This window comes from Falco punctatus (genome assembly GCF_963210335.1).
Source record: "Falco punctatus genome assembly, chromosome: 1".
NCBI classification, from domain to species: domain Eukaryota; kingdom Metazoa; phylum Chordata; class Aves; order Falconiformes; family Falconidae; genus Falco; species Falco punctatus.
Window position 1 is genome coordinate 82,570,183 of NC_137580.1, and position 13,228 is coordinate 82,583,410.

General features: G+C 39.7%; 1 protein-coding gene across 2 annotated transcripts in view; it reads right to left on the reverse strand.

Moving 5' to 3' along the window:
* The window catches only part of SPOCK3 (SPARC (osteonectin), cwcv and kazal like domains proteoglycan 3), a 237,720-nt gene that overhangs the window by 143,749 nt on the left and 80,743 nt on the right, over positions 1-13,228 (reverse strand). Inside the window, exon 3 of one of the 2 annotated variants that reach the window (XM_080371193.1) lies at positions 1,824-1,869. The exons of the other annotated variant lie outside the window; for it this stretch is intronic. Within the exon in view, the coding sequence (XP_080227319.1) occupies positions 1,824-1,869 (46 nt within the window). The remainder of the gene's footprint in view (positions 1-1,823; positions 1,870-13,228) is intronic. 2 annotated transcript variants of the gene reach the window in all.

Genomic DNA, 13,228 nt, shown 5'->3' on the forward strand with positions numbered 1-13,228 from the left:
ACGTTAATTCTCAGTAAACAAGGTTACGGAAATAGAAAGTTGAACACTGTAGGCATGCTTTTAAAATATTCATTACCCAATACATAATGATTTTGCAAACAATGTAGGATAGATAACTTTAACATGTTTTCATAGTTTGGTGGTTTGCAAATTCAGAGAATTATTCTACAAACGTTAGCATCAGGATCCCCAGAGAATTCAGAGTAATGCAACAAGCTAGAGCATGTAAAAGTGTGAATCTGGTGGAAAAAAAATCGGGAAAAAAACCCCAAACAAAACAAACCAAAATCTATCAAGTATGTGATAAGAAGAAAAGAAAAACCACCCACGACCAAAGTTTACAGCACGTTCAATTCAATGTCTTCTCATAAAAGATTTTGCCACCAATAAATCATTAAAGCATTACCTATTTCATTTCTAATACTAAAAACATATGTGCAGACCCTGCCCCTCTATCGAAAAACAAAGAAGAAAATGAATGGACTAAAGGTATTTTCTAGTGAAGTGATAAGCCTGTTTCTTAGATGACATACTTCACCAAAAGAAAGGAACCTTTTGTAAAGTCAAGTGCTTTTTCATATTGTACTAGCATATAATGAGGAGAGAATCATGGTCTGAGAAACTGGCAGTTTGTAAAACACTCAGGCTGCCATGGATCTAAATCAACATTTACAAATTTTCACCAAACCAGAGGAAAATCACCACAATTCACAGAGTAGTGATAACATAAATGTGACTTTTTTTCCCCTCCTCCTAACTCTCTTCCAGTTTTTGGGAGAGAAAAAAAAAAAGCCAGGTGCCTTCATTTAAGAAATTAAGGCATTTCCTTTAACAGGCTTACTACCTGAATTAAATTAAATCATGAATTAAAGTGACAAAGACATAGAACATGGTGGAAAATTCATCTCTAAGAGATGTGGTGACAATAAACTACAATTAATTATAAATTTCCCTTAAAAGTCTGTATCCACTATGGAGAAAATTCTTTAAACATTATTCTTGCAACATATTTTTATCTTGGTCTCTTGTGCACAGGCCCCTACACTGTTTCTTCATTGCATTTGTACCATTGGTATTATCAGAAAAGACGAAGCCTCTGAAGTGCATCTTGTAGCAATTAAAAAAAAATTCTTCTGTCAAGATTCTTAGTAGCTTGATAAAAGTAGTCATACACTTTGAAACAACATGCATGAAGTGGATTATATTGACAGTAAATATTAAGTTCCAGTGCCTGGGGAGGGAATGTTTAATATGAAAATTTGCTGCGTTTGCCTAAATTATTCTAAGCCTGAAATAGTTGTACTTCAGCATTCTCAAAGCTCCATCTATATTTTGCCTCAAGACAGATCACTTGAACATGACAGACTTCCAAAACTGTTTTTCTAGATCTTTTATCAGCCAGATACAAAGAGACTTTCAACGTTTTAGTGACAGGGGTATTTAACTGCAAAAGACAAATATCAGATTGCACGCCTGGCAGGTTTTTTCAAATGTCCTACTGAAAACACAACAGTGCTTAAGCTTCACTTAAATATATAAATAAAACAAAACCTCCCAAACCCCATGAACTTGTTTGTATGAGCAGAAACTTCAAGCTACTTTGGAGGTTCCTATTGCTCCCATCTCTGCCTCTGATCAATAAAAGTTTGCAAAAATCACAGATATAAAATTATGATTAGGCTGAATTTGTGGCCCTCTTTAAATGACTTAGTCAAAGAGGGAGAAAATGATACAAATTCAATGAATTCTGTAGGTACCCTAGAGCAGGAATAATTAAAATACTTAAATTTTACCCATACAAATAACTAGTAGCAGAATCTTACCTTGATCAAATGGTTTACTTGGACTCCATGTACGAAAATAATCATCCTGGAGAGGGAGAAACAACCTACATTTAGTAAAATATAAGGAATCAATGTACACATGAAAAACTCACAGAATCATGAAAGACAGAAGATGTATACCAACCTCTACTTCCTAGAAAAGGCAAGCAGTAAAAAACAAATAAGAAAAAGATTACAGTCATCATAATGGGACAAATCACTTCATATAGAATAAAACTGCATAATTCAGAGGCCATTTGTACTCATTTAGTGAAAATGTTATTCAGTGTTACTAGCATTTAGAATAGTAAAAGTACTTTTCACAGTACTTACATAGGTAATGTTTCTAAAATTGCTTTTAAAATGTTACAGTATTTTTCCTGTACTTTAAGTTCTAAGATACTGTAAAACTTAAAATTACATTTTCCATTCAAAGCTCCAAAGTCACCATCAATGAAACATAACTGCATTTTAAAGAATGATACATGCATTTTAGAAAAGTACATATTAAGCTATGTAGTTTTCAACTGCACCACTTAAGAACTGTCATTAAATAAGTCTAATTAGCTCTATTTTCTACAAATCGTCTTCCTAAACGTAAAATACCCCAATTATGTCATCAGCTGTATTATGCTGCAATTGCAAGAAGGAAAACCAAATAAATTGCTTTCAAGATTTTAAGAAATTTGATAATAAATTACAAACTCATAGCTGAGATTAAATAAATTTATCTGCACACCTCAGATAATAGATGGAGCAGAAAAAATACTAGAAATATTTATTATGTGTTACTTAACTTGTCTTCTCTAGAACAAAACATTAAAAGACTGTACCCAACAATTTAACGTCTGCATAAATTAAGGTTCACAAACTGCAGACTTGCAGCATAAAGCAGTTCCGTAGCACTTGCTAAAAGACGACCAAGACCACCATAAAGAAACCTAAATTTATAAAAACTGAACTACTGGGAAAATATGAGTCCTGCACAGTTGCCAAATTCACGTAAGTACAACTTCAAAATGCACATCTTTAAAGGAAAGGGTACACTCTGGGTTTTAATACTTCAACAGTTTTACCGCAAAGGAAAAAAAAAAAAAAAAAAAAAAAAAGGGAAAAAAAATGGTTACAGCCTAAACTGCATTTCACTGATAATGTTTTATTTGTAAAATCGTTATGGGAATGTGTGCTTTGAACAAGGAAGAACGGAATCAGCAGAATCAGAAAGTGCAGAACAGAACCATAGTTCTGTACCAATACTTATGTATTCCATTCCTCCAATGCTGCTCAGATTAACAATCTATGAATCAGTTTATGTTATTTCCCTCTAATTACTATTTTTTGAAATTAAATACTGAAAGGCATATAAAATGATAATTTTTTAAAAAATCATTCAAGAGACAAGCAGAAATTATTATAGTCTTTTCCAATTATATCCCTCCTAATTGTAACTATGGAGATGTTATTCCTGCCATGATGTTCAGGTCTGAGCCAGCTTTAATGCAACACTGTTCCATGAATCAAACCACACTGGCAAAACTTTCAATTCATGAAAAAACATGAAAGTAGTAGATTCTCTCTCTATTCCTACTAAATCAGTAATGTTTACCCACCATAAGCCTATTCACAAAATATATTTATGTCCTGGCTTTGTCCAGCATAGAACTAATTTTCTTCTTAGTAGCTGGTACAGTGATGTGTTTTGGATTTAGCATGAGAGCAATGTTGATAACACACTGATGTTCCCATTGCTGCTGAGCGGTGCTTACTCTGTATCAAGGGCTTTTCCCTTTCCCGTGCCCTGCCAGTGAGGAAGGACATGAGAAGCCGGGAGGGAGCAGAGCCAGGACAGCTGACCCAGACCAGCCAAAGGCAAGTTCCATGCCACAGACCATCGTGCTCAGTGTATAAACTGGGGGGGTTTCACCAGGGCCGGCCAATCACTGCTTGGGGAGCACCTGGGCATCAGTCAGCGGGTCGTAAGCAACTGTATTTTGCAATACATTTTTTTTTTTCTTTTGGGTTTTATTCACCTCTCCCTTTCTCACCATTCCATTACAATTCTTACTTTTATTTTCTTGTATTTCAATTATTATATATATGGGTTCTTACTGCAACCCATAAGTTTTACCTTTTTTCCCAGTTCTCTTCCCCATACCACCCCCACCCCAGTGTTATGGGTAAGCAAGCAGCTGCATGGTACTTAGTTGCCAGCTGGGGTTAAATCACAGCAATTTATTATTAAAATGAAGAAAAGTTAGAATAACTAGAACATAAGGCTAATGACTAGAAGAGTAGTCATCCTGCTAGACAAAAATCCCTTCTAAGGCAAAGCATCTTGCATTATGTAAGGAAAAAAGTAGAAGTAGGGTTTGTATAAATTATAACATTCCCAATTTGGCCTTAAACCAACCAGAAGATACATCAATTATTGTTCATGGCCATACTGCTGACAACTTCACAGATCCCAAATATAACATCCCTCAGGCATTTCTAGAAGTAAGAGTCTTAGTTGACTGACTTCTGTCTACAAAGCCACTCCATACCTTTCTTGTTACCCTTCTCTGAATCTTCTCCAAGTCTACTTCTTAGATAGGGTATGACAAGAATTGCTCGGAGCATTCAAGATGAATCAGCACTACGCATCTATACACAACACAGTAACAACTACTTTGTTCTGTATTCTTCTCCCCATCATGCCCACTCCTCCATTTTCTTTTTAGGCTGAGAAAGCAGTTTTGTTTTTTTCGAATTGCACTATGGTTTAAATGGATTATAGTTTGCATGGAATTTTCTGTCTTAAATCCAAAATACGTGTACCAAATATACCATATATATCTATACTGATTTTCCTGAAAATTTAATTTCTCATTCACTTGTTACTTAAAGTCCGTTACTGGATATTGTAAACAAAACCTTTAAGTGCCTGTAAAACCAAAATAAAATAGTTGATTGGTTCTCAGATTAAGTAAGGAAATTGCTTCAACAAATTGCAGTTCCACAATTTTACAAGTATTTCTAAAGCTATCTAACTTATCATATGTATAAGGACCTGGCTTCCTGTTACATTCAGACCTTTCCTGATCTTCAGTCAATAAGAGTTTGATTACTGTAATGTTCTTCAGAATGTCATCAAGATGATTCAATAAATTGCAAAGCCTCGTTTTTCATTATTTTAATTTAAAATTAAAACCAGAATGAACAAATACAGGGTTTACAGTGAAGGCTGAGCTGCATCACAGCATCTCTAGCCAAATTATCCTTTAACAATCTATAAATGCAAAAGGTAATGCCTCAGGACAGAACCTGTGACTTCTGATTTTCTTCAGAGGCTTCCCTGCTTTAGTCCTGAGCATATTAAAGGGCAGGTTGCAAAAGCATACAGAATAAAGTCACAATTTTTTTTACGGTAACCATACCATTTTTCAAACACTTTCTAGCTAAAGGTATCCATGCATTTTAAATAGAAACATCCTTACTGCTCTACTTGAAACTACGTGAAACGTCAGTAACTCTTTCAAGTTTTTCTCCGAAAGACACATAAAACACTTCTAATACCTATGCATTGTGGAGTTTAATATCCATGCCTTAAAATTATGCGTGTTTAAGCATTATGGTCAGTAAGGGTCATTCATAGTGATGAAGTATTTCTAAGAACTGAAGTTACACTTACTACAATTACATAAGCACTTTGAGACTAATAAATATTTTTTCCTGAAAATGGATTACCTTAAAAAAATATCACATATGTACTGTGAAAATCTAACAGCCTTAAGAAAGGATTCAAAATGACCACAAGCAGCTTAATCAGAAAAGCTTTTCAAAACAAGGTGGGGGAAGTATTTTGCCTTGAACATTTTTATTGGTTCTTTTCAGGCTTCTATATTCTGCTATGTTCTTCTACCTTCATTCTTAAAAAAGCAGTTCTTATATGAGTTTTAAGAAATACACATTTAAATACAGTAAAAGAAAAAGACTAACTGGAAAAAATCGTATCTGACAATGTAGCTATGCAACAAAAGTTTTCAGCTTTCAATACAGATACCAAAATATGATCCTATTAATTTTCTTTACTTGTGTACAGCATTTGTTACAGCATTTCATTGATAGCTCCTCTCCAACTGTTTCTGTAGACGCTGCCACATACCGCTGACATCACTTGAATTATTATCCAACAGAAATCTATGTTGCTAAAGAATAGAATGGTACATGGTAGATATAATGAGCTTGACTCAGAGACCATCAGGCGTCCTACAGCAAGAAACACAGTTTCCAAACAAGTATTTTCAGACCAAGGTACACCTTAAAAAAAATGAATAAAGCAAATCCAGCCCTTGTTTCATGTAGTACGGGCTACACAATAAAAGCCAACATATTAGAATCAAAGTTGATTTACGTCAGAGAATGCACTTAAATGGAAGCAGTTTCCTGAATTCATAATTATTTTTATACTTCACCCAAGTATAACTTCACTACTAAAGCAAAGGCTGTATAACAGAAATATTAATTGTGCCCCTTACAAAGTACCAACTCAGGGAAAAGTTGTTCAACGTGAGATACTGCTTCATATATACTGCCCTTGCAAGAAACAATACTTCTAACAGTCACCAAGGCAGGAAAGAGACAAGGTTCCCTGAACTATATTGACCACCAAACTAAACTCTGCCCATACAAAATTGCACTCAAATCTTATACAGTTTATCAAATTAAAAAAAATACAATTTACTACTGGCCTCCCTATTCCTACACACAGGGGTTAGTTTGTTTTTATCAAAGAGGAGCTTCATACTCCACTCTGCAGACGGACTTGAAATCATATTTTCACAAGGCATCTCATAAGGTCTATAAGGATTTTGTGAGGTTATGCATGCAAGGATGGAGATTAGAGAGGTGAAAGCTCAGCTAGAACTCAGGCTGGCCACTGCTGTAGAAGATAACAAAAAACGTTTTTACGAATATATCAGAAGCAAAAGGAAGGCCAAGGATAATCTGCATCCTTTATTGGATGCACGGAGAACATTGCCACAAAGGATGAGGAAAAAGCTGAGGTACTTAATGCTTTCTTTACTTCAGTCTTTAATAGCAAGACCAGTTGTTCCTTGAGGGTACTCAGCCCCCTGAGCTGGAAGACGGGTATGAGGAGCAGAATGAAGTCCCCACAGTCCAGGAGGAAATGGTTAGCGACCTGCTGCTCTGCTTGGACACACACAAATCTATGGGGCCAGATGGGATCCACCCGAGGGCATTGAGGGAGCCGACAGAAGAGCTCTCCAAGCCACTCTCCGTCATTTATCAACAGCTCTGGCAAACTGGGGAGGTCCCAGAAGACTGGAAGTTAGCCAGTGTGACCCCCATCTACAAAAAGGGCAGGAAGGAGGATCCGTGGAACTCCAGGGCTGTCAGCCTGACCTCAGTGCCGGGGAAGGTGATGGAGCAGGTCACCCCGAGCGCCATCACACAGCACGTGCAGCACAGCTGGGGGGTCGGGCCCAGCCAGCCTGGGCTGATGAAAGGCAGGTCCTGCTGGATGAACCTGGTCTTGTAAGACAAGGTGACCCACCCAGTAGCTGAGGGAAAGGCTGTGGATGTTGACTGCCTGGATCTTACTAAAGCCTTTGACACCATGTCCTACAGCATTCTTCTGGAGAAACTAGCTGCTCATGGCTTAGACAGGTGTAATTTACGCTGGGTTAAAAACTGGCTGGATGGCTGAGCTCAAAGAGTGGTGGTGACTGGGGTTACACCCACCTGGCAGCCAGTGCTCCCCAGGGCTCCGTGCTGGGGCCAGGCCTGTTGAATAGCTTTATTGACAATCTCGATAAAGGGATGGAGCGCAGCCTCAGCCAGTTTGCAGATGTCCCCCAGCTGGGCGGGAGTGTTGGTCGGCCTGAGGGCAGGAGGCTCTGCAGAGGGTCTGGGCAGGCTGCACCGATGGGCCGAGGCCACTGTAGGAGGTTCCACCAGGCTCAGTGCCGGGCCCTGCCCTTGGGTCACAGCAACCCCCCGCAGCGCTACAGGCTGGGGGAGAGCGGCTGGGCAGGGCCTGGGGGGAAAGGGCCTGGGGGTGCTGGCTGGCAGCCGGCTGGGCAGGAGCCAGCAGGGTGCCCAGGTGGCCAGGAAGGCCGGCAGCGTCCTGGCTGGTGTCTGAAACGGTGTGGCCAGCGGGGCAAGGGCAGTGACCGTCCCCCTGCGCTCGGCACTGGTGAGGCCGCACCTCAGGTACCGTGTTCAGGTTTGGGCCCCTCGCTGCAAGAGGGACAGGGAGGTGCTGGAGCGTGTCCAGGGACGGGCAGCGAGGCTGGTGGGGGGTCTGGAGCACAAGTCTTGTCAGGGGTGGCTGAGGGAACCGGGGTGTTCAGCCTGGAGAAAAAGGAGGCTCGGGGGGGGCTTATTGCTCCCTGCAACCACCTGAAAGGAGATTGTAGGTCTCTTCTTCCAGACAGCAAGTGACAGGACAGGAGGAAATGGCCTCAAGTTGTGCCAGGGAAGGTTTATATTGGATATTAGGAAAAATGTTTTCAACTGAAAGGGCTGTCATACACTGTAGCGGGCTGCCCAGTGAGGTAGTGGAGTCACCATCCCTGGAAGTGTTTAAAAAAATGCATATATGCAGTGCTTCAGTTTAGTGGAGGACTTGGCAGTCCTAGGTTAATAGTTGGACTTCATGATCTTAAAGATCTTTCCTAACCTAAATGATTCTATAATTCTATTCTATGATTCTATGAATCTCAGAAACATAAGCCTTTCAGGCTGCACATGCTTCCTGATACAACTAAAAACCTACAGTATTACATTTAGATTTTTTCCTTGCTGCTATTAACGATGAGACTATTCTCTTGTTTATAACTGCAAGGATTTCTTAATGGGTTTTCTATTCCATTTCTTGTATATTCATGTCAAGTACATACATCTGCTTCTCGTCTGATCTGAAATCTCCTTACTTCTTTTAGGCTAGGTCTTTGCTCTTCGGTAGCTATGTTATTTTCAGATTCCATCTCAACAAATCAACTGAATCGAGCCAACAATTCCACACCATAGCCCTCCACTTGCCTCAAGCTCACTTCTGCACCAGACAAGCACACGAGGTATCTCCCCTTCACATCTTTCCATGTCTCAAATAGCAGAGGGTTTGACTCATCTGCACCAAACCTTCCTAGTGACCCTTTAATGTATTTACATTCTAAGTCTCTCTGAAAGAGCTGTAGTAGGCTTCTCAGCTGATACATCTGTCCCAACCTCCTTCCAGTGCTGGAAAAAGAAAGTTAGCACCAACAGTGGGCAGATTTTTTTTCCCCACTTAGATCTTGCTCCAGAACCTTCAGCCTAATGTCAGCAAGATTGCCATTACCCTGTAGAGCCTTTAAATTGCTGGTTACCTGGAGAAGTGTTACAGCAATAAAAAGAAGAGACACTGTCAACATTTCCATCATATGAGAAATCTACCACTCCTAAACACTGCAGTTTCCACAAACAAACGAGGGTCACAGGCAGCACACACAAAATAACTGAGATACTCCAACCACATCTAACAAGAGTGCTACCCCAAAACATAAACCATAGTTGGGGAAGTCTAAGTTACACCATGAAAATGCATCATGCTTGTGTACTGGGAAATTCAACCTGAAATTTGATACTGCTAGAATCCTCATCCAGAATACAGACATGTTCTTCAGCAGCATGTGGATACCTATCGGCTTATCAGATCCTATTTTCATCTCTGATGAAAGATCAGGTGTCTGCCCAAACATCTGATCTATTATAAGCCACATGAGCACTCTGTCCTATAGATGTGGAGCATTAGTTTAGCCAGTTAACTGCAGGATAGTGCATTCAAAGCAATAAGATAGCTACCACACTCCCCAACACCATAATTACTATCACAGCATTTTATGTGTCTCAGAACATCTGTGAGGGAAAGAAGCCTGGATGGACCATGTGCTCCTGCACACATTTTTTTACTAATTGTCCCAGATGCATTCAATAGGTTGCTTCATCTGTAGGACAATACGCACATACCTTACGTGATGCCATATAACTAAGAACCTGCACTAGAACTAGGAGCAGAACTAGCTCAAAGAGGGCAGGGACTGCTTACCTAGACAATGTTTTGGCTCTCTACTCTTTTTAACGTGATCCACCTGGCCTCATCAGCTGAGATACCTCTTACGCTTCCCACGAAGCCACCTTTAAGGATTCTTTTCTAACACTCCAAAGCAGCACAGAGGAAAAACCCTTCTTTAGTGAAAAAAAAAAAAAGTTTAATTTTTTTTTTAAAAAAAAAGTCAGATTTATTACTTGGACTTGAGAAATAAGAAAAAACAAAGTCTAGAAGATTTGCACAAGCTCACATAGAAAGGTGAATACAGCCAGATTTGACTCCTTTTCCCCAGATTAATTTTCCCATTAGAAATACAATTAGTTTAGCCAAAACGAGCAGAAGTAGTTCAGTGCATGAAATATGTCAGACACAGATAAAGGCAGTGCAACTTCACATCCAGTACTTCTGGGAATTAGGTAAACTTAAAGATCAGTTTAGGAAGTCAAAGAATCAATACAAGAAGAACTCCAGAATAATGAACCACCACAGACATACCAGCATTGCTTCTCTGGTAGTGAAGAACCTAAACACCTGTAGCTAGCCTGAGCCTTGCAAACTCCTTCCCTACTTGTTTGACACTAGCCTCCCTGAGTGGGATGCTGGAGTGTCAGGTGGAAGGATGCTAGTTTGCTGTTCAATGCAAGTCTCCAGGGAGGCTGATGCCAGCCTCCCCTGCTGTTCCAGACTCCTGGACCATGCCACCCCTGAGGCCTATATTCACAGGGCTGGCAAAGCACAATTAGAAACAATAGCTGCTTCCAACAATTCTGGCACTCAACTCCCCACACCAATGTTTATCCCACTCCCTTTCTTTGCCTCAAGCTTCTAGCACCATTGATGAGGTTGGGCTAAGAGCCACCACTTTTCAGCCCTCTCTCTCCCTGTTTCACAGATCTCATTCACTAAGATTTCTGTGGAGGCTGTCTATTTGGTACCAGCAGCATTACTAACAGCAGGGTTGAATAGCACAGTATTGAAACAATTTGCCAAGAAATACCAAATGCTCACTAAAGCTTATATTCAGAAACACTGAGAAAATACTGGAAAATGTTTTGAAAAGGAAGGAATTAGTATCAAAGCATGAACACTTTAAGCTTCTAATCTAATCCCTAATTAATTTCTCACTGTGAATAACAAAAAAAAAAAAAAAAAGAACAAAACACCACAATGAACCATCTTTTCACTGCAAACACACACAATAAGTTTTGGCCACGCTCCTCCTATTATGCTGTCAAGATTCAACTTGTGAGGGCGGCCTTGAAACAGGTTTCTTAGCCTACAGAAGTTATAGCCTAGACTGTTAGACTACAAAATCTGTGGTCTTAACAGGTGAGAGGAGTCAAAAACAGATGACATATGAGGTAGGTGGCCATCTCTGGGACTTTCACATGCTTGCTCATAAGGGTCGTTACCCAATTTCCTCAGGTGACTCTTCACTAATGCACAAGCCGTCGGCAACAAGGGCAAAACTTACTCCCTGACCTTTGCATACAATGGCACAGTGGAGAAGGACAACCAACAATGGCAGAACAGTAATAGACTATACAGAGAGATTGGATCACATCTATGGGGCTGGGCAAAATTTACCCAAGCGTGTTGAAAGAGATGGCTGATACAATTGTGACACTATGGTTTATATCTATGAAAAATGGTAGACCGTAACAGGGAACTGGTAAAAAAAGCTAGCATCTTAAAAAATAAAATGTAAAAAGGTTGATGGAGGGAACTACAGGCCAGGCAGCCTCACCTCAGTTCCTGTACGATCAATGGAAAAATGTCCTCTTTGAGTCCTTTTCCATGCACATGACAGATAAGAATACTCAGTGCAGACCCACCAAGGATTTACAGTGCTTGATCAGCCACAATGCCTCCTATAATGAAAAAAGCTTTGTAAACAAGGGGAGAATGGTAGGTATAGCAAACCTTCACTTTACTAAGGCTTTTCATAATAGTATCCCATAGGGCATTCAATTGGAAGCTGAGGAAGTAATGGCTGGACAGTTAAGTGGGTTGAAATTTGATTACATTGGTGGTCAAAAGCTTTGCATCCAGCCGGTGTCCCACTAATGGCCAAAGCACCCCAGAGTCAATTCTAGGGATCATCTTGTTTAACATCTTCAGTAACAACCTGGATGGTAACACAAAGCATGCCATAAACAACTGAACTAGCTGAAGCAGATGACAATGAACAGCAAAGGCTTAATCCAGAGAGAACACTAACTTGAGGGTTTGTCCAGCTGAAAAATGAGTTTCAATAAGAATTCAAAAGTTTTGAATCTAGGAAGGAATAAATAGGAAGGAATGTGTGGTACAGGCTGCAAAACAACTGACTGTTGAAAATGGCCTGGGAGTTATAGTAGACAGCAGGAGAACTTGAGAACGCTGGATTTATTTAGTCTCGAAATGAGAAGCCTAATGGCTGGCTGCCTGCAACCATTTGAAGAGCAATTACCATCTCTTGTCAGCAGTGCCAAATGATTGGCTCAAGGTGCAAAGGTCACACACATTGCAGCTTGAGAAGTTCAGGCTGCATAAGAGAGAAAATTTATTTACTAGGAGTGTACTGCAGCAGCACAACAAGCTGTTCATCAAGATCGTGGCGTTTTTGTTCTTGGGGGATTTCAAGATTTGACTGTAAAAAAATCCACGGCTGACCTGATCAATCCAGTGTTGCAACAATCCCAACTCTGAGTGGAAGGCTAGATTATAGGTCCCCCAGGGGTACCTTCCAACTAGAATTTATCTGAGTCATTGACTATTTACAGTATGTCAATATTCTTAACTCCAAATATTTAAAGAAAAGGTACAATTTTTTTCTAATGTCCTTTTGCAATGTATTATTTTCCTCATTCACCTATTTTTCCTGCTTGGATAGCTGAACTGGCCTGTGTATATGATAGTTTATAACACTGGGATGCTAGGAAAAACAAAATAGAAGTAACTGATGACTGGGGACAAAAGCAGTAAGTAGATCAGGTGAGAAGCTTGGAGCAAACCAAACAATAAGTGGCATTTGGAATAAGGTAAGCAAGCAGAGTAGTCATAAATTAGTTTCTGGTAACCAAGCTCTGACAACACAGTCATTAAGAGACTAATGGGTAGAATGGGACCAATAACTGGGCAGGAGAAAAGATGTAAGCAAGGAGACAGAAGGGTGGAACTGCCACATGAAGGAAAATAAGGAGAAGGAAGTCATCATTAGCAACTGATTTTTTCAGCAGTGAACTGGAATGACGTGCTATAAGAAGAAAGTTGAAATTAGCTGAAAAAAATAAAGAAATAAAGAATTTGGAAGTGTTTCACAAACTGA